General features: G+C 34.2%; 2 protein-coding genes across 10 annotated transcripts in view; both read left to right on the forward strand.

Moving 5' to 3' along the window:
* The window catches only part of LOC117109882 (WD repeat and FYVE domain-containing protein 3-like), a 75,983-nt gene extending 60,840 nt beyond the window's left edge, over positions 1-15,143 (forward strand). For 8 of the 9 annotated variants that reach the window (XM_033252329.1, XM_033252330.1, XM_033252334.1 and 5 more), the window contains 22 exons: positions 455-520; positions 1,787-1,958; positions 2,119-2,264; positions 2,375-2,523; positions 3,023-3,152; positions 3,365-3,450; positions 3,787-3,870; positions 4,053-4,113; positions 4,556-4,675; positions 4,836-4,953; positions 5,294-5,400; positions 5,580-5,733; positions 6,196-6,287; positions 6,769-6,981; positions 7,271-7,406; positions 7,680-8,170; positions 8,745-8,867; positions 9,046-9,105; positions 9,395-10,046; positions 10,422-10,533; positions 11,001-11,198; positions 11,710-15,143. In XM_033252329.1, the coding sequence (XP_033108220.1) occupies positions 455-520; positions 1,787-1,958; positions 2,119-2,264; positions 2,375-2,523; positions 3,023-3,152; positions 3,365-3,450; positions 3,787-3,870; positions 4,053-4,113; positions 4,556-4,675; positions 4,836-4,953; positions 5,294-5,400; positions 5,580-5,733; positions 6,196-6,287; positions 6,769-6,981; positions 7,271-7,406; positions 7,680-8,170; positions 8,745-8,867; positions 9,046-9,105; positions 9,395-10,046; positions 10,422-10,533; positions 11,001-11,198; positions 11,710-11,803 (3,564 nt within the window). In that variant the 3' untranslated portion in view covers positions 11,804-15,143. The remainder of the gene's footprint in view (positions 1-454; positions 521-1,786; positions 1,959-2,118; positions 2,265-2,374; positions 2,524-3,022; positions 3,153-3,364; positions 3,451-3,786; positions 3,871-4,052; positions 4,114-4,555; positions 4,676-4,835; positions 4,954-5,293; positions 5,401-5,579; positions 5,734-6,195; positions 6,288-6,768; positions 6,982-7,270; positions 7,407-7,679; positions 8,171-8,744; positions 8,868-9,045; positions 9,106-9,394; positions 10,047-10,421; positions 10,534-11,000; positions 11,199-11,709) is intronic. The other variant, XM_033252336.1, reaches the window with a different exon arrangement.
* Positions 15,144-17,471: 2,328 nt separating this feature from the next.
* The window catches only part of LOC117109883 (wings apart-like protein homolog), a 19,282-nt gene continuing 15,178 nt past the window's right edge, over positions 17,472-21,575 (forward strand). Inside the window, exons 1-2 of the mRNA XM_033252339.1 lie at positions 17,472-17,608; positions 18,525-19,779. Coding sequence (XP_033108230.1) covers positions 18,547-19,779 — 1,233 coding nt within the window. The 5' untranslated portion in view covers positions 17,472-17,608; positions 18,525-18,546. The remainder of the gene's footprint in view (positions 17,609-18,524; positions 19,780-21,575) is intronic.

Here is a 21,575-nt window from a genome sequence, read left to right on the forward strand (position 1 = left end):
GGGTTATCTGCAAAATAAGGAGGTTTACTTCAGTAAGAACTTGTCTGCCTGTGAAATGTGTCGTTGCCTGCATGGTGCGGTGGTTGTGTGGATGTGTAAGGATACATGTGTAGTATCAGTTCCTTCTTCTGCACTCTACCTGCTGTCTTCCTAGAATATCTTCCTTCAAACTTTCCACTGTTCACTTTTGAAATAGAATGGATTATCTATCAAGCACGCTCAGATAGTACATGTTAGCTTGGGTATTAGTCCTCATATGAGCACGCTCAGATTGTTGATCCAGGTGTCTGTCTACCTGTGAGCACGCTCAGATGGATCTTACCTCATTTGTTCCTGTCCTTGGTTTGGTATGAAAATACAAATTAAAAAGCATGAATATTATACTGGGAATTTATGGTGAATTTGATGTAAATTTTAAATCAACAATTATGAGAAATCAAAGTCTCATTTTCAGGCTGAGTCTCCAATATTTAGAAAAGTGTTGGCCAAAGTTTCTGACGTGTTAGCCGATCGCAAAGAGGTACGTCACCATAGCAACAAGGAATGAATAGATGAAACAATCATGCCAAAAAAATATAATCTTGGCTATTCTGCTGGCTTTTTTTATTTAATTCATTATTATTTATATTCTTTTCATTAATACTGTTATTTTAATTAATTATCATTATTTTCTTTATGTATTATTTTTTATTTTGTGTATAATTTTTAAAATAAATATACATAATAATTATTATAGTGCTGTTTAATTCTAAAGCAATTATTTAATTGGCTCTAACTAATATTATTGCTTTGAAATGTTGTGAATATATTTTGAGAAAAGCAGGCAAAATATTTGATTAAATTAACCAATACTGGAACAAAGCATATTTTGTTCCAGAAAATGATGTTCAAAAATGATGTCCACTTAACTAGTTAGCTGTAAGCATAAGAGGAAATGGTTGTGAAGAAGAAGCAATGTTTGTGGCAAAAGTGTGTAGGAATTGAACATGTGACTAGGCCTATGCTTTTTCTATATGTATATTGCATCATATACACTAATACTTTATTTGTTTCTTTAAAATGTGTTCTTTATTAGCCTTATAAAGTACTCTTTGTTGTAAGCTGTGATCTTTCAAACAAATTATTTATTGTGTTTCTGTGGTTGATGAATATGTGTTAAATTCACTAAAATATCAACCAAAGTCAAAGTAACTATAAGGTGTATAATATTCTTATCCACAGTTATAATATTGTGCCTTAATATTATGTGGAAAAAGCTCAAAGCCATTTACTACTGTATAACACTGCAAGAAATATTTTGTTGCTAGACACTTCCAAGAGCGATGAGCCTAACCTTACTAGGGTGATGATTAACAGCAATGAAGCCTGGACCTAAGGCCTAGGCTAAACGAGATAACAATGTGATAGAATTATAAAGCAATTATTATTGAGTTCTTTTGGCCACAGATTTTAAAATAGAGACATTTCCTGAAAAGTATTCCTAAAGGAGAAATGTTTTTTTTTTTACTTTCCTAATTTGTAGCTGAAAGCTAATACTTTATTGAAATATGAAAATTAACATATTTATTTATTAAAATAACGAATGTTATGATAATATCTGCTATTTTTACTTGTGCAACGTAGCCTATATATATATATGGACAATATTAATAATATGAAACTAATTGATATTAATATTGTATATTTCACTTTGTATTTGTGCTTTAATTTAAAACTATGAAACAAAGGAGAAAGAAAACGATTATGAGAACAAAATTGACAATTTAATTATTAATATTGTCCACAGAAACCTTGCAAGGTTCGGATGGCAATGAGTCTGGACAGCCGTGAGTTTTTTTCTAGAAAAAGAGTCCAGAAGTTGATGAATACGCCACAGCCAGATAGCCCAGTCTCGGAATCAACCTCGGACTCGGATATTCATGGGGAGACATTGGAAGAAGAAGAAGGTATTCGAACAGGTAAGTTTTCATTTTATTAAATAACTGTTAATTAGTCTTTAAAGTGCTGAGTTTCACATTATTTATATTATTATTTTTTATTATTATTGTTTTTGTTTTTTCAATGATATTCATATTTTTTATAATATGTAACCATTTATCTCCTATTTCCTAATTGAAGGCATAAGGCCATCAAGTTTAGTTACTAGGAAAGATAAGACTGAGGAAGAAGAAACTGATGTAAATGAGGCAGATACACCTGGAGATAAAGAGGAGAACACAACAGACAACCAGATGGTCCTCAGGTTGTTGGAGGAAGGAGAAATAGTAAGTATACTTACACAATGACGTACTGATTTGTGTTATTTTTACTGGAAGACTTAGTAGTTTTGTGAAGCAACATTTTGTTAATACCACACTTGTTTCTTTTTTACTAGATTCGCTACATGTTTAGGTGTGCCCGTATCCAGGGACTTGATACGTCAGAAGGCCTGCTACTCTTCTGTAAGGATCACTTCTACGTGGTCGATGGCTTCACGTTGCATTCCAGTCATGAGATTTGTGATGTAGACTCACTACCAGCAAAGTAAGTTTACACTTAAACGAAAAGAGGATGATGGAGATCTAGTGAATGGTTGTGAGGGAAGTAGTTGAATAATGGTTTAGATTTTCTCGATTCACTACGTAGCTAGTGTATATGATCTTGCTTACGTAGTGTGGTAGAAGGATTCGCAGGTAGGATAACTGACGTGGGCCGCGACGTAAAGGCTCCTTCTGTGGCCAGACGGGAGCCTGAAGAGAACCAGTAGTCCAGGGTAACCTTCTATTCTTCTCAATGAATGAACTGTGTTCTTTAAAGTGCACACGATCCAATTGTGTACACTGAACCTACGGTTTAGAGTCCTTATCTGAGAAGACTTGTTCCACCACCGGAACTATGGTGAGATATAGTGAGGGGATGATTAAGACTGAAAGGGTGAGTGAGGTGTAGTGAGACGATGAGTAAGATTTAGTAAGAGTTCAATTTACAGTCACTCCATTTTATGCACTCTGTATAATTAACTATCTGTATTGATTTCTGACAGAACTCAGGAGAACCAAGACCCAATCATTCCACGCACCTCACACTGCTCAAGATCAGTCAGCAAGAAAATGTGCAGCAAGTTTGCATATGAAGACATTCGCGAAGTTCACAAAAGACGCTACTTATTGCAGGTGCAAAAACTAATTATTTTAGACTATGGGAGGAGATTATTAGTACAGAATAGGTTTTGATGAAAGAGTTATAGGAGGTATCCACCAGCAGTGGCCTAAGCAATTTATAGTAGTAGTGATGATGAAAAACTATTGAAAAAGATGGCATTTCGCAAACTAATTTTAATGATGTTCTGAAAAATACTACATCATTTTTCTTATTTTTTTTTCAGCCCATTGCTATTGAAGTATTTTCGTCGGATGGAAGAAACCATTTTCTAGCATTTCCCAGAAAGATCCGTAACAAAGTGTATGCAAGGTAAGATGCCAAAATATTATTTTTGTCTGATGTATTTTTTGTTGATTTATTCATATATGTGTATTCATTTATATAGGTATTAAGATTTCATATTGAATGATTTAGACTTCAAGCACCTCCAGTACATTAACTAGCTGATGATTCCAAAATCAGATTTTTTATTGATTTATTCAGATATCAATTTACAATATTTCTATTTCTATGATCTATCTATTAAGTTATTTGTGTTTCCTATTAATTTATTCAGATATTCAAGCTGTTTCATCAATTTATTCAGGTGTATTGATTGTAATTTTCTATTTAGCACAGCTATTATACCTATTTTTTTTTTCAAAGGTTTGTTGCTGAGGCAACAAGATTGACAGATGATGCCAACCAATCAGTATCAGGGATGAAGAGAAATGCTCAGATTGAAGGCGGGTAAGTACAGTAATCAACCAATCAAGAAGTACCTCAAAAAGACCTGATGGTGTATATTACTTATATGATTTTTGTCAGACCCCAAGGTAACAGCAATATATGTATGGCACATAAAACAAACAATACTTTAGAAAATATTTTTATGTAGCAAGAGATCAGTTTTTAAATTGTATTTTTTACAGGACTAGTTTTCTTGGTCTGGGAAATCTGATAGGAGAAAAATCTGTCACACAGAGATGGGAGGTAAGTCTATAAACATTCTCTTCATTTAAGTGTAACGTTGGAGAAAAAAATGTTTAATTTTGAAAGGCTGCCCTCCTTGTCTGTTGTTTAATTGTCATATATGGTTTAACTGTCTTGATTACTGTTCAGCAAGGTAAGTGACCTATTGATTTGAAAGAACAAACTAGGGAACAATAGATGGCAATAGAGAGCTTTCGATTTTCGTGACAACACGATGCTAGAACTTACTCACTCATGCGTGAACGTCCTACTGGGTGTCCTCCTTCTTCTGGTTCTGGCTCCCTAATGTAGAGGTTTTTGAACATGAAGTTGTTTACGGTTTTGCTATATTTTCTGAAAGTACCGCCTGTGGTATTCGTTGGAATGTTTCACCTCTGGGAGTTAAGAAGACTTGCCTTATATCTGGTTGTTCATGTATTTGTTATTATTTGTCTTTTTTCAGCGTGGTGAGATCAGTAACTTCCAATATCTGATGTACTTGAACACTCTAGCCGGTCGCTCTTACAACGACCTCATGCAATACCCTGTCTTCCCATGGATCCTTGCAGACTACGAGTCCGAGGTAACGTGTCATGGACAACAGTTGTGTTTTTTTTTTTGTCTAAATTGTAACATTACGTTTGTTTTTAAAACAATTTTTTAAAATCATTGTATATTTTCCTTTTTTATATTGTACAATTTCCTAATCTGCTTTCTACCATTTTTTTTTCTCTATTCAATAGGAACTGAACTTAGCCGACCCAACCACTTTCAGAAACCTGTCTCAGCCAATGGGAGCACAAACTCCTGAACGACTTGGTCAGTTCAATAAAAGATATCGTGAATGGGAAGACCCTACAGGTAAGACATACTGAAGTAGGTCTGTGGCCTGGTTCTGCTGTAAGAATATTGTAGTCTAGTGTGTTTAGAGGGAGGGCATTAATAAGTGTAGGAAAGCATGGCTTGAATCTGGTTTCTTACTATTTCTACAGTACCCATGCAACACTCACTCAAGTTCTTGGACTAACATGGATCTAACATTATTTGTTATGTCTAATAAACACACATCTGATAGTCATTCCTGATTTATTTAACATTGTATAGGCGAGTTTCACTCTAATAAAATTTCTACCACATTCCATTTATCTACAATAAATTGAAAATGTTACTTTTAAAAGTGAAATCTTTTTGTGATCCATAGGAGAAACACCAGCCTACCATTATGGCACGCATTACTCATCAGCGATGATAGTAGCCTCCTACCTCGTGCGAATGGAGCCATTTACTCAGCACTTCCTAAGGTTACAGGTAGGTTTTGCATGTATATATAATAAACTTACTATGTCAATCTGTAAAGTTCGCACTATCTATGTCTACAATAGAAATATCAAAATAAAATAATAAGAAATAACGTCTGATTTATCAAATATATAGATCATCCTATTCAGTATTCAATTGGGATAATTTTTTTTGTTTTTTGTTGCTAGGGCGGCCATTTTGATTTGGCTGACAGAATGTTTCATAGTGTGAGTGATTCCTGGCAGTCAGCTTCCAAACACAACATGGCCGACGTCAAGGAACTGATCCCAGAATTCTTCTACCTTCCGGAATTCATGACAAATCATAACAACTTTGATTTTGGTAAGTCTTGCATGTAATACTAATTGACCGAGCGGCTAAGTCAGGGGCACCTATCCTTCAGCTATAATATCCATGCTGTTCTAAACGGTTCACTCGCCAATGGTTCCGATGGTGGAAATGGATATGCCATGTAGGATAGTGATTAAGTTTACTGATTGGCATATCCTATTCACTCGTGCCTAAATTAATTAAATTTGTTATCACTATCAGCTCTTAAGTATTCATCTACAGAATACTGTTTGTATCAATTTGTACTCTGTAAAAGTGATTTTTATTGTTTATTTATATTATTAATATTTATATTATTACTCTGCATCCAACAGAAGTAGACTCGCCATACACAAGGTTGAAGCGATGCTCTATAAACAATGGTTAATAATGAAGCTTAGGATGTGATTCTTTCCTTGATCATTTTCTTTCGTTCCTACGATATTTATATTTCATAAATTATTTATTGATCAGGTGTGAAGCAAAATGGTACTCGGTTAGGGGATGTTATTCTACCCCCATGGGCAAAGGGAGATCCAAAAGAATTCATCAGGATGCACAGAGAGGTACTGTAAATGAAGTTCAAATCTAGGTGTTAAACAAGTAAACAAAGAAATACATACAGTACTGTTGTGACAGTTAAATCCTTCAACCGTATATGTATATGTTTGATCAGACACAGGCAGACAAAAATATCATTGTGTACTTTAGTATGTGCCGATGATGAATTCACAAGTATTTTTGTTTAGACACATGAGTTTCAAATCTCAGTCTTGTAAATATGTAGGTGTAAAAATGGAATAAATCTTGTAAGTAAACAAAGAAATACATACTGTTGTGATATTTAAATCCTTCAGACATATATGTATAAGTTTGATCAAACACAGGCAGACAAAGTATTATTATATACTTTAGTATGTGCCGATGGTGAATTCACAAAGTATTTTTGTCTATGTACATTTTTTAAAACAGTAAATTACATTATTCTAAAAAGAATTAATCTTACAGACAATAATACCGATAATTTCTCATTTGTTGTCTGCCAAGGCTTTAGAATGTGACTACGTCAGCAGTCATCTGCATGAGTGGATTGACCTCATTTTTGGCTACAAGCAATCTGGACAGGCTGCAGTGGAGGCTAACAATGTATTCCATCATTTGTTTTATGAGGGCAACGTTGATATCTACAGCATTGATGACCCACTGAGAAAAAATGCCACAATTGGATTTATCAACAATTTTGGACAGATCGTTAAGCAGGTTAGAAAGATTGGTTAAATTAAAGATGAAACATTTTTAATACATGTCTGTCATATATAGTGTGCCATATCTAGTATATTTCATCAATTATTGTATCGATTTAGTACTGTCTGCACTTTTTTTTTCATTCCCACTCAACGCCGTTTTTAAAAAATGATCATAGGTGAAGTTAACATGAACTAACTACCTTTTTCCATAAAAATATTTTAATTCATTTGTAACTCCAAATCTTATTTATAATTACTAAATAAATTCAATCGTAAAAACACACTTGTAATTATTGTTTCAGCTGTTTAAGAAGCCCCACCCACCAAAGAAGTTCAACAACCGAGTGGGCGACCAATCAGGCTCAACAGTCATCCAGATTGACAGATTGTTCTTCCATAATCTTGACCTCCTACGACCTGCCTTATATCCTATCAAAGGTTAGTCTATAACACACTGCACATGGCTCCATCCACACTATCAAATTTTATGTGTGACATATATGGGTATGATGACAGCATAGGACATCATCACGACCATATATGTTCAATTCATTGCAGAACTTTAAAATGAATAAGCATTGTGATGTACTGTTAGTTTTTCATCTGTGATCTGTGTTTTCACTAGAAATCCAAAAAATAACAACAATGAATACCTCTATGTTATAACATAATACTGAATGAGTAATTCAAATTATTTTTTTTTGTCTTCAGAAATCAAAGGTCCTGTAGGTCAGATCATCCAAACTGATAAATCAATAGTCTGCGTCGAGCAGAACAAAGTGCTTATACCGCCCTCATACCATCGCTACTTTGCATTTGGATTTGCCGATCTCAGTCTACGTCTTGGAAACTATGACACAGATCGTTTGACGACAGTGTTTGAAGGGACGCAGTGTGGTGAGATTTTGACAGCAACTTGTGCCACCTCGAAGATACTGATCACCGGTGGGACAAGTACGGTGGTCCATGTTTGGGAATATTCCACAAGCAAAGAGAAGTCTAACCAGCTGACATTGAAACGTGCCTTATATGGGCATACGGATGCGGTCACATGTTTAGCTGTGTGCACATCGTACAACATCATCATCAGTGGGTCTCGGGATAAGACTTGCATGATTTGGGATTACAATCAACTCGTTTTTATTCGTCAGTTACGTGACCTAGGTGCTCCTGTTACAGCTGTCTGCATCAATAATCTAACTGTGAGTTGCCTGATAAAAACTAAAGAAAGCTTGGTTTCCATACAATTGCTACACGCTGTTGCTTTCGGGTCAGTTAACTGTAGAAATACTAAAATTTATTGCAACAAATAATTTTCAACTACTTCTGTAGTCTTTGTCAAAGCTTGACATCCTATGATAGCTTGACATTTGTTAGGAAATTAGGAGTAGTCGAAATATTCATTACAATAAATTTTACTGTTTCTAAAGTCAACATTTTAAGCTTTCGGTGATGCTGATTGGTCAGTGGAATCGGAGAGCCTTCCCAATTGCGTTGGGAACTGTTACGAAGTACAACGATTGCACTGAAAACACTATAGCGACAATGTAGCGATTTTAAGATAACCAGGTTTTTCAATTATTTATCCTTCCAATGTTAAACAATTCTGGAACACCCCACCCCCCTCCCCCAGTCAGAAAAACACCATGTATTTAATTCCATGACCCTGGTCGAAGCTCTTGGCAGCACTTTGGTTTGGACCTTCCCCTTTCAGACTTTTAGATTCCCTGTTGTTTTAGTCTTCAGAGTATTTGACAATTGTTTTTTGTTTTGTAGGGGGACATTGCTAGTTGTTCAGGTGTGTACCTTCATCTGTGGAGTATCAATGGCGACTTGATAGCTAGTGTAAACACATCCACTGGAAGAGAGCAACAGATCTTATGCTGTGCCATGTCAGAGGTTAGTATAAGTCAATATAAATTTAAATGCTTTATTTTCAGTTTGTGTTGTCCATGTTCATAAACACACATCCAAAATCAGCAGATGGTGTCGTGTAATACTATGCTCACAGACAGCAAAGATTGTTTAGCTAGCCAACAGTTGATAATATAATATTGCATTGTATTTGTTGTTACAGCTCGTAGAGTGGGACCAGCAAAATGTTATTATGACTGGTTCCAGTGATGGAGTCATTAGGGTGAGTAGTCTTGCAATTGTTTTTAATAATTTGCTTGTCTGAATGAACGATTGTTATTTTTATAAAATGTGACATCAATTGTGGTTATTGGTTGAAATTCTTTTTTTTTTCCAGCTCAATGTCATTGAGTTCCGTTTGGATGAATGAAATTAGCTTATCATATACATTTATTGAAGATGTATTGTTGATTTATTTTTTTGAAGTGTATTATTTAATTTCATTGGTTTGTCAAAAACTACTAATAGGTTTTGTTAATAAATTTCTATAATTTTTGGTTTTGTATTGTTAGATGTGGAGTGTGGAGTTTGTCCAAGTTCCAAAGGAGAACACCACTAATGACAAAGTCCCAGAGAAAGTGCCTTCGGAAACCTCTTCCAGGAATGATGACCATCATGACACCTTGACAGCCAACAATCATGACACACCAGACAACCTCTCTGATGCTGACACCAAGAGTATCGATAGCGCCCTCAGCGCTGGAGATCTAGCGTTGATGTGTCGTGTTTCAAAATCTGATCCTTGGTGTTATGAAAACGGTAATGACGCACAAAGCACCTGTGCCATTGACGATGGAATGGCATCCATTGAGAGTAGTCAATACACGGTTGGAGAAGACTTGGCTGGGACTGGAACAATCTACAGATCAACCAGCTCAGATGATGTCAAAACATCACAACCTGTCTCTCTGTCCGTAACAAGGGCAGACAGCAATAATCAATTAGATGACGATCATGTCGGAATGGAACCCCAGTACAGTGTCACTCCTGAAAATGACAGTTTGATTAACAGTAGAGGGCAGTCTAATGTTAACTCTCCAACTTCGCCATTAAGCTCAAGTGACTATATCATAATTACAGATAGTGAATTAGAACAAGTAAAAGACACAAAAGATGAAAAAGAGAGTAACACATCAGCAATGCACAGGAATATATTGAAACCAGGTGAGGAGAAAACATTTATTAATCACTTACTTGTATCTGTCACATAATCTTCGTCCTCCTTCACCACAGCATCTTGTCTCCTCCGAAGCATTTTCATCATCCTCCTCCTCCTCTGAATCATTTTCAACATCCTTCTCCATAGTTTTTTCACTATCAGTAGCATTGCAGGATCATCGTGGATGGCCAGAGTTAATGAAGCCCATGCAAGCTTGACAAAATAATGATGGTTATCATTTTCCAAATTATTGCCCTCTCATGCAAATTATTATACAACTGAAATTCAAATTTGATTACACACAAATATAATACATAATTCAAGATAATGTTGATTATTCATAGTCAGTATTAACCATTTTAAAATGTCCTTAATTACAGGGTTCAAATGGCAGCGTCAACTAATGTTTCGCAGTAAACTTACGATGCACACAGCATTTGAACGCAAAGACAATACTCAACCAGCTCATGTTACATCGCTTGCCATTTCAAGGTTGGTCCCATGAAAACTCAAGTCAAATTGATCTAATCATGGGTTATATCAAATATCACTTAAAGCACACTGCCACCTGAAATCTGATATGAAAAGTTGAATTGCTTAATTTTGTCTATCTTAATATTAATATGTTACTAGCTTTTAAAAATTAAGCATAAATGAAAGTAAAACATAATCAAAATACAGTAGAACCCCAAATTTGGGACACCCCTATTAATGTGACACTCCTATTAAGGAACACCGTTAGGCCATGTGAGGGAAATGTGTCTTTTAACACTATGGCCAACCCCTATTCAGGGGACACTTTTTACAGTCCCGATAGTGTCCCCTTAATATGAGTCCTACTATGCATATAATATAAATGATTTAATAATAGAATTATAAATTCACTTGAAAACTAAAATCTGGATTAATATATTTTTACATCACAATTTATCATTTATAATTTTGTCATAAATTTTCAGAGATCATTTAAAAGTGTTTGTTGGCGATGATAAGGGGCGTGTATTTAGTTGGACCGTAGCCGATCCATGTGGTAAAGGTGTTGCCGATCACTGGGTGAAGGATGAGCTTGGTGAGAAATGCAATCAATGCGGTGTTAAGTTCACGCTAACCGAACGACGACATCACTGCCGTGACTGCGGAAACATATTTTGTCAGAAGTAAGTTGGCTTTATTGATTAGTATTGATCTATTAGTTGATGCAGTGATTCTAATCAGCCTCTTAGGTCAGATGTTAATGTTTGCATTGCTAACTGCAGCATATGGAATATTCCCCCATTGGTGTCACTACGTGCCTCATAGGCATTTGTTTCCTTGGCTATATGAGAATGACATTCATTCATATTTACTATTTTGAAGGCTCTGTCCACAATAGCAAATTTTATGTGACAAATAAATGTGATACACCCATATTTGGATGTAATATGAAACCATCATGCCCATATATGGATACATTACTCAAATGTGTCCCATAAAATTGGATATAAGTGTGGACATGGCTTTAGCATGATGATGCAAAACGTTGAGGTTAACTGTCTTGATATAGTGCTCAATAAATGATAAATAATTAGTTTTTCCATAATATTTTTTTTTAAATTAATTAAACTTATTCTTTATCAGTAAGACTGATTCTGAATTGCTTACCTGTTAATATTTCATTCACTTTCACAGGTGTAGCCGATACGAGTCGGTCATTCCACGCCTTCGCATAACAAAGCTGGTGCGTGTGTGCCAAGCTTGTTATTATCGCCTCAAGTCTGCCTGAGATCCTTTTCATTCCACAATAGACAAAAATATTATAGAGACATCCATTGGGTCTTGTTTCTCGTATACTATATATATATATATTAAAAAAAAGGATTGGAATTGTAAAATGTTTGTTTTATTTCTTAATAGTGGATTGTAATTATAACTTGTATATTTAATTAATTCCAAAAGAATGGTTTACAAAAGAAAATGTGAAGGTTTATTGTTTATGTATAAAATGTATATTATATTTACCAATCATGCCAAAAATGTAATGTACTGTATGTTAGATGACAGGATTTCAGTCATGTTTATCTCAACGCTGGTTGGTAGCAATGCATAAATTATGCTTTATGTAAAACATTTAAGACCAAGAATCTGTAAGGCACAAATCTTAAATTATTTGACATAGTTAGGACATTTGTTTATATTTGTTTTTCTGTACCATTGGGAATAAGTGCGTCGTGGTGGAGAGAAGACTTGAACCAGGAATTCTGGTATAAACAGCATGTGCATATCACTACCAACAGAGTTATGAAAATTTAATGTTCAGTTGTAGGAGACTCCTAGTGGTAATTTTAACTAGTATATATTATATTATCTATAAACATGAAATGTGTGTATATAGAGTTTATAGAATTTAGATAGTTATGAATGTTGGTCTATAGCTATATATTCTGTTTGATCAGAATTGGGCTCCAGATGTACAAATACTTGGGGGGAAAATGAGATAAATCTGTGTATACAACATAGTAACCATATGTACAACATTAGATTGCCATGTGTGTATACCATAAGCGATCATGTGTACAACGTGAGACTGTCATGTGAACAATGTGAGACACCCATGTGTATAACATAAATGATCATGTGTACAACATGAGACTGCTATGTGCAGTGCATGATATAACCATGTATACAATACTTGACAACCATATGTACAGCATGACACAGCCATGTGTGCAACATGAAACAACCATGTGTATCAGATGACACACTCATGCATATGACATGAGACAAGAATTTGATGACATGATCATGTGTAATCATGAAATAACCATGTGAATAACATGACATGATCACATGTACAACATTAATTAACATTAACATTATTTTATTTCACTTATTCACATCAGGATTTATTTCTAGGTTTATTGAATTGCACCGTAATATAGGTTTGTAGTTGAAGGTACCACTACTTAATGGCATTATTAAACTAGTACTTTGATTAAATTTTTTTAATTACATTTTATAATTTGCACAAGACAATCTAAATTATGGTATTTAATTCAGGCTCAGTTGGCATCAAGCAAATAAAAGAAACAGACCTTCCACTCTGAACTATCATAAAATGGGCCAAATATTGATAATCTATAAGTAAATAATATATTTTAGTTCTCCAGTATCCATTATTAAATATGTAACTTTTTGAATCATTTATGAATTTTGGTCAGAATAATCTTGCTGTCAATAATCTATTTATAAATTGGATGTTATTTTGTACTTAATGAATGAATCACAAATCAACTTGAAAGCATTATTATCATTAGAATGCATTAGTATATTTCAGTGTATGTTTTTCCCTTACATAAGGCTAAACGGTAATTGTTATGTGCTGAGTAGTCATTTGGCTCTTCTTTATGATTAACCCTATTTTAAAGATTTATTTAAAAATTTGTGTTTGTAAATTTGATACATGCTAATGTTTAACATGTAAAATATGTTGTAATTTGGGGAGATTTTAGCCCCTTACTTATATATTTCTTTGAATTTAAATTTGTTAAAATGATATCCAAATTTATGATTAAATATTATAAATGATAAAAGCGACATCTTGCCAGTACAGTATAGGCATAGTGGTAAAAAGGAATTGTTATACTGATAATAAATAATGTGCTTGTAGAATACAACTTGCTATGAGCACTAACACAATCAATAGAATAGAACAACAAAAACTTATTTAATGGTTTCAACGAATCCTGTTTCGCTTGTTCTTGTAAATTGATCTCACGTAGAGTAGAGTTTAACAAATGAGGTCACATGTAGCATCATAGCCAATCAAGAAGTAGAGATCAGGATGTTCATTTTTTTGTCATTAGAATGGTGAATGTGGGCCTAGACAGTAATCATGGTGGTATTGAGAGTCTAGAAACACTGGACACTGATGATTCAGAGGAAGTGATCATAAGCCTTGTGGTGCTATTTATCTTGTTCTGTTCTTTGTTTTAATTTAGCTTTTTTTATGTTTATATTTTGTACTGTAAGCAGTAGTTTCATCAACACTATCTTTGTTTAATTTTTGACATTGGAATTTTTATTTTATTTGAGCAATATTTTATGAATCTAACCCTCACAAATCTGGCACTAATTCCAAATATATATGATTATTTAGAAAAATTAACTTAATCAATTAACAGTTAATCAATTAACAGATGATGTATTGGTATGTAATTTTAAGCATAAAGGTATATTTTTATACCCTCATGGTATATCAGTGTTTGTATTGCCAAATATAGAAAAAAATATCCTACAATAAATATCCTGCAGAAATCCCAATTAATAGTATCCAGATATGCAATGTGACAAATATCATCATGCCCAAATATGAATGTTATATGACATTATCATGCCCATATATGGATGAAATATGGCAAATTGCATTTTTTTTGTTTATCTTTATCCAATTATTTTTATTTCTCTCATTTTATATTTTGCATAGTCATTGTGTACCATTTTACAGTACTTTATTTACCCAGTTTAATTTGCACTATGACCTTTGATAATTTATTTGCAATTAGTACATTATACACGTTTGATTATTATGTTATGGAATATGAATATACATACATATAAATTGCTGCAAGTACAATATCCCTATACCTAGATGATTGGCCTTTTGTTATATTAAGATCTAATCCAGCCGAGGAAGGACACTAATTAAATAACTGATATACGCCCCCAAAAAGTGGATATGAGGTAGGCTAGAGCGCACTCAAGAAGCCGCAGCTGTATTATAATGATGTGACATTAAATGTTGCTGTGTGATAAAATTAAATGTATATAAATAATAAAATATTTGTAGAAACAGTGCTCAAAACAATGATGTAAAGATTGTATTGGACAAAGTCCATCAGTGAAAAGGTTCTTTAAAAAGTGCCTCCGATGGGTCCAAACTGCAACAGGGGGCGGATCAAGAGATGTCCAATGGGGGGGCCGATCGAAACAATGATCGAATATGCTAGGGGGTCCTGGGTCATGCCCCCGCGAAATTTGTGTGTTCTAGATGCCCGAAAATAACATTTGAGGCATTCTGGGCCATCATTTTTTTCTTTTTCTTCCTTTTTTCCTTCCTTTTTTCTTTTTTTTACCTCCCAAAAGTATAATCTACCAGCTGCCAGTTGTCTTTAGATGAAAGATCACAATTGTTATTGTCTTTATAGTTTGACCATCCCTATGACCACCATAGTTTTATGTTTTTTTTATGGAGTGAATAAAGCAGACTAAACTGTGTTGTGTCCTGTTAAAATGATTAGTTTTTCCAGTCTCTCCACTTGTAAACAAGTAAATTGAATTTAACATAACTAGACATATAGTCACTGAACTAGATAATTATGATTATACCTAGTTAAACCTAGCTTAGAACACCAGTTGGCCTCCATATACCATCTAGATACCATATCTTGATCAAATCGTTAGGCAAATTTATCTGTATGTGTGCAATCTTTTTTTTATATACATTATTCCGATTATGTCAGAAATGTTATGAATATGGTTATATATTAAATAAAACATGGAGTTACGTAATCTATAACATTGTATGTCTTTTAATACGGAATGTCTGTCTAATGTTTTTTTATTTTAGATTTATGAAGTAACTAATCATTTTGTAATCTTACTTTTGCCGTTTTTGAGAGGTCTGGTTTACCCTATTCAAGGTCTTTGTATTCATTTCAAGCTATAATATTTTAAGAGATACGTTCCTTATACCCTTTCCTTATATATAAAAATTATCAATGTTTATTTCGCAAATTCAATGTATAAACTTACAAGCAATTAATAAAAATGAAAACTTGTTAAAATACTACTGTATGCTCTTTACAATGGACCTTTCCGCTAAGCTCCGCCCCTTGGATATTGTTGCTTAGGTCACACAAAGACAGCAGTGTTAAAACATACGCGAACACGTGCGTTTGTGGGACAACACGTGTGTTTGTAAGACGCGCGCGCATTCCTAGCGCTGTTCTGATTAGTCAGTTGTTAAGTTTGATTGACACTCTGGAAAGGTCTATTAAAAAGCAATACAACTTAATCACAATTTCACAATCGGATTTTGAGATATAGGCCTAGGCCTTCGTAGGGCCTACCTTAAAATATGCGTAGGCGGAAATTTATTAAAACAGGAAACCAGCATTAATGTGGCGATATGGACGCACTACATGCTTAGGTTTGTACCTCAAGTGTAACGTTTTCTTGGTATTTACTGCACTAGAAGAAACTCCCACAGTAAAATATGACAAATGAGATCGAAAGCATTAGGCACCAAAAATGCAATAAGACACCATTACGATTATAAACTGAACAATTTGTTTTAAAATGAAAATGCACTTAACAGTAAAATGCCACTTACATGCGAACTGACAATCTTTATCTTCAATTATAAAAATCAAATATTCAAATATGCACCATAAAAACTTGATCAGAAAAAATATAGACTATAGACCTACTATAACACGCACTTCTGTGATAGCTTCAATGATCACTGTTGCGATGAATTAGTTTTGAACTTGTCCAGTTTCATTGGTTGAATTTAGTTAACTATTTATTAATTTATTTATTAGTGAATATATGAAGTATGCTTCTAAAGCTAAATTTACACTAGACACGATTACGACACGACAACGAGACAATACAGATGCGCGCCGTGTTGGTGTCTAGTAATACAGATGATTTTTTAAAACATAAATGCTAATGGGATTTATAGGTGGCCTATTGACAAATCAAGTCATTTGTTTTATTTTTCTCTTTAAATTTTTTGAAGTTTAGATATATTTTTCAATTTATAAAAAGTATTACACTCTTAATTAAAACCAAAAAAAGAACGCTAGGAATAAAATGTTAACAATTATGCAACATGAACACATTTAAAAGTAGGCCTACTTATTGTAATAACCTACTTGCTTTGAGGGAGGAATGTTTTCTTTGCTAACCTCGCCCCCCCCCCCCCACCCCCCCCCCCCATTTTACCGATGTTCCTATGTTCACAAATAATTCAATGGTTTAGGGACATGTATATAAAAAGTCATAAGAATGGAATAAAGTTTTTGTTGTACCAGTAAATATATTTGCCAAAAATCCTGAGTTTTCAAGTGAAAAAAGATGGAAAAACGACCGTTTGAAATAAAAATGTGTTGATAGAAAAAAAACACCCCCAAGTGATGATGGAGGGGGTGATAAACTAATAATTTTTTTTTTACTGGGCCTAATTATTGTGGAATAGTTTTCTCAGACAAACTTTCTTCTTGGACAAGTCAATACATACAATCTTGAAAAAAAGTTTACCTTTTTACTGAAAATAGTAGAATACATTATTTAATTATGAAAATTGATGAACGAACAAGATTTTTTTTAAATTTTATGGAATCACGCCCTCAAGAACTGTTGATATTGTTTTGCGCCTGCGTCAAACCATGAGGTCAACATAAAGCGGAGAGTGGCGGATACGTCTTTTTTTTGCTTTATAGGGTTTCGTAGAGGACTTTATTTTGTTTTTCTCCTTTATTTGTTGTTTGCGACTAGTTAACAGCCATAAATATCAATAATTCAGGTATGTAAGTCTGTACCTTATATCGAAGGTTGTCTTTGATTTCTGGATTAAAATAACAATTTAAAACGTTTCATTACTCAAAGTCCTCAAGAAGAGGCAAAGCAAAGTGATCGAGTCGATTCGGCTCCAAATGAGTCGTCACCGTCACACTGGATTTAACTAGCCTAGGTAGGCCTATGTAGAGCAGGGAAGTATTTGGGGGACCTAGCTGGGGCATACGTATAGGCCTAGCGTCACAACTCATTTTGCAATAGTATTGCATCTCGAATCTGTTTAATGCTGGTAAAAATACTTTAGACGGTAACAATGTAGGGTACATTGTGTAATGCAGTCTGCCTAAATTGGAAAAAATATTGTTACAACAAAGGGTGTCCAGGCCAGCATTGCAGCAGGGTACACAAAATGAATGTGAGATTGTGAAAACACAATATGCAAAACCATGCATTATGGTGGAACAACTAGAGTAACTGTTACATGACTGAGAGCTATATGCGAACCTAACCACAATTGCAAATACTGTAACAAGCATAATAGAATACCGACACTTGCAGGGATATAGGGCTAGGCTAGTAACATTATCTAGAAAATATTCAGATTTGATAGATAGACCTATGTTGGTGCTATAATTCATAATCTCATTTGCTTTACATTTTAAAAATGCTGCTCGAAGTATATTCTACCGGTGCAACACTGTCATGCAATTTATTTTTCAAAGTCGATAAGCTTACGCTGAGATGTAGTGCATTAAGATAGCGGGAGTTATTTTTAAGGTTATTGTAAAGCCAAGACAACCAATCAGTGCTTTGGGATATTGATCACTTCGGTGTAAGCATACCCACAACTTTTATTTTTATATTTTGGCATGGCAGACACATTGAAATCTACATATATGATGTCACATGCTTGTTTTTTGTAGCTTCCAGGATACGTCGGTCAAGATGCCGCGATATGGAAGTAAGACGTATGGCAAGACGCGGCAAACATCATCAAACACCAACTTCGACGAAGCTTATGATGGCACAAGACGTCCTGTGACACGCTCAACACCTACCAAGATGGTTTCTGGCCGCTCTACCCGCAGCTCCACAACCAATAGAAACGGAGAAGCGCTATCTCCAGCCAAAAGGCGACGGGGAGATATGGATCCATTCAGTTTCAGCAGCGATGAGGACTTATCACCGCGGAAACGAACTCCAGTAAAGAAGGACAGTGAGAGAAATGTTGGTGCCAGTTTGAAAATGGAATCAAATAGTGATGCAGGAAATTCTGTAGGTGAAGTAAGTAATAAACCTAGGACTAATCAGGAGTTAGATACCAATGTTAAACGATCCAGACAAGCTTCAAGTTCTAGTAATGAAGGTGATTTCGGTCCTTTACCAAAAAAGCAAGAATCTATTCTCAAATTTACAAAACGACGGGTTATGAATGGACCAGAGGAGGAATCAGATGTGGTTTTAAAAAATGATACCACAACAGAAACTAATAAAACAGAAGAAATCTTTGATATAAAAGGAATCAATGAGGAATCTCTTGAAGAAAGTAAACCGGAAAAAAAGAGTAAAATTGAGGAGGAAAGAGAAATGAGAGAACAGCAAGATGCTGATTTCTGGAATCGCATTCTTGATTTAGATACAGATGAAAAATCTGGCAAATCAAAGAACAAAAGTGACAATAAGAATGCTACAAACAATGAGGTCCCAAAATCAAAAGCTTGGCAAGTAAATGATTGCCAAGAACCGTCAACAAGTAGTAATGTTACCCAGTTTCTTCCTCCATCACCGAAAAAGTTTGACCATACATATAGCCGTGATGTCAAAATAAAAGGTCAAATGTCACCTACAGATCATACATATAGCAAGGAGAAAGTAAAGCCGTCTAGTAGCTGTGGAGCACTGGTGTCGTCTGTTGAGATTGATTCCAGCCAATCATCAAAATACACGAACGCGGCTTCCCAATCAAGTTTATCGTCCCAAAAAAGCAGTGAGATGCAATTATCCAGCTCACAGTCTAGCAATAGTGTTGTTGATGAGTTTGATTTTGATGCTGATACCGGTTCATCACAGGAATCAATGAATCCTGCTATATCCAAGATTTTATCTAAAGGCAAGAAACCTGGCATCAAGTTTTTTGCACCAAAATCCAAAAAGATTTTTAACAATAGTCCTAAAAAGGTAAGTGGAATGGCTGTTGTATGATAATAATAATTTATTCATTTGTGTAAATTCCATTAAAATATGTTCAAATGTGCATTACTGTACAATACAATAGACAAGAATACAAGTTTACAATATAAAAGAGAAGCTAAAATTTAGGGGAGCTAAATTCCTGGAAAGCTAAAATTCAGCAGCATATTAAACTTCAATCAAATTGCACAACGGAATTTAAACAATAAAATTCAAGTTTGCAAGAACATCCAAGCAAGTTAAAATTCACATTAATCAGATCTGCAACAAAATATTATTATTTCCATTGATAGAGAATTGCATATTTTAGGGGCAGCATAATCAAAAGCATGTTTGCCTAATGTGACTTTATTGAGACAACTATTCCTAATACTATTGAGCTTGTAGTAATTCATTAAGAATGGAAATGTAGTTTGTTGGTAATGATGAGAACAACACATTAAATTTTCATTTGGAAAGATGCCAAGAAGTGTTTCTTGGTAAGGATAGCTAATATGCTAATGACATTGTTATAAATTATAAATCTAATAATACTAGTGAGGTGATGGTATATGAATTAGCAATTGTCAAATTTAAACATTATTTTGATCACTAAATTTCCTAGCAACACATATTAAGTAACTGCAAATATAACAAATTATTTTGTTAAATGACCTGCTCATTTCTATTTCGTGAATACTTACCTAGGTGGTCTGATATACCGTAACTTACAGTATAATCGAGATTCCTCAAAGAAATTTTAAGGCTTGTTGCGTAAAGTTAATGCTTTACAGTATATATGCCTGGGTTAGACAATTATTATTTGCGGGTAAGTTTCATTAGAAATCTGGCTTACAGTATATCGGTTTATTACAGGTAAGGAACTCACTCAAATTAATAGACCAACAATACCACTTCTGATTTGTGTGGATTAGCTGAATTAGATAATGACTAATTTTTAAAATACATATTTTGTCTTTGATTACAACCAAAATTTACAGTATTTGTTTGTTTAGTCAATTTGTTTGCATACTTCATTACATACAGTAAAGTACCTGTAATCTAAAATAATAAATAATAATAATAAGTAATCTCTTTATTTATACACGGCAAAACCCAAATTCAATATAGAAAAATACAATATCAAAAAAGAAATTGTAAAATGTTGTTTTTCCTTGAGCCCGAGGTTCAATAATAAATAAAAACAAAAAAAAAAGTCAACAACAACAATAATAATATAATAATTTGAAAATTAACAATATTATCATCACTATTAATATTATCAATAATAATAATAATAATAATAATAACAACAATAGTAAATTACAGATAAAAAACATATTTAATTTAAGGAAAAACATTAAAAGACACGAAGAATTCATTTAAACAGCATTAAAAACAATAAGATAAAAAATTTAAAAAGGCAACTCACAGAATTTTAGAAAGATAACACATTTAAAACAAACACGGAAGTAAGCAAACACAACCAACACTTTATATAAGCTTTAAAATTAGGAATCATTCAATTTTCTTTTAAACTCGCGGAGACATTTTCATCGAAAGAGTTCCACAATCAGGGGCGGATCCAGAGATGTCCAAAAGGGGGGGCCAAAATTTGGGCCGATCGAGACAACAGTGACCTAGGGGGTCCGGGGGCATGCCCCCGCGAAATTGTTGTGTTCTAGACGCCCGAAAATAACATTTGAGGCGTTGTGGGCTATCATTTTTTTCTTTTTCTTTCTTTTTTTCTTTTTTTTCCTTTTTTTTACCTCCCAAAAGGGGGGCCGGGGCCGGGCCGGCCCCCC

Source organism: Anneissia japonica, unplaced genomic scaffold (assembly GCF_011630105.1).
Source record: "Anneissia japonica isolate Jap-2015-1 unplaced genomic scaffold, ASM1163010v1 scaffold585_len4108843_cov191, whole genome shotgun sequence".
NCBI classification, from domain to species: domain Eukaryota; kingdom Metazoa; phylum Echinodermata; class Crinoidea; order Comatulida; family Comatulidae; genus Anneissia; species Anneissia japonica.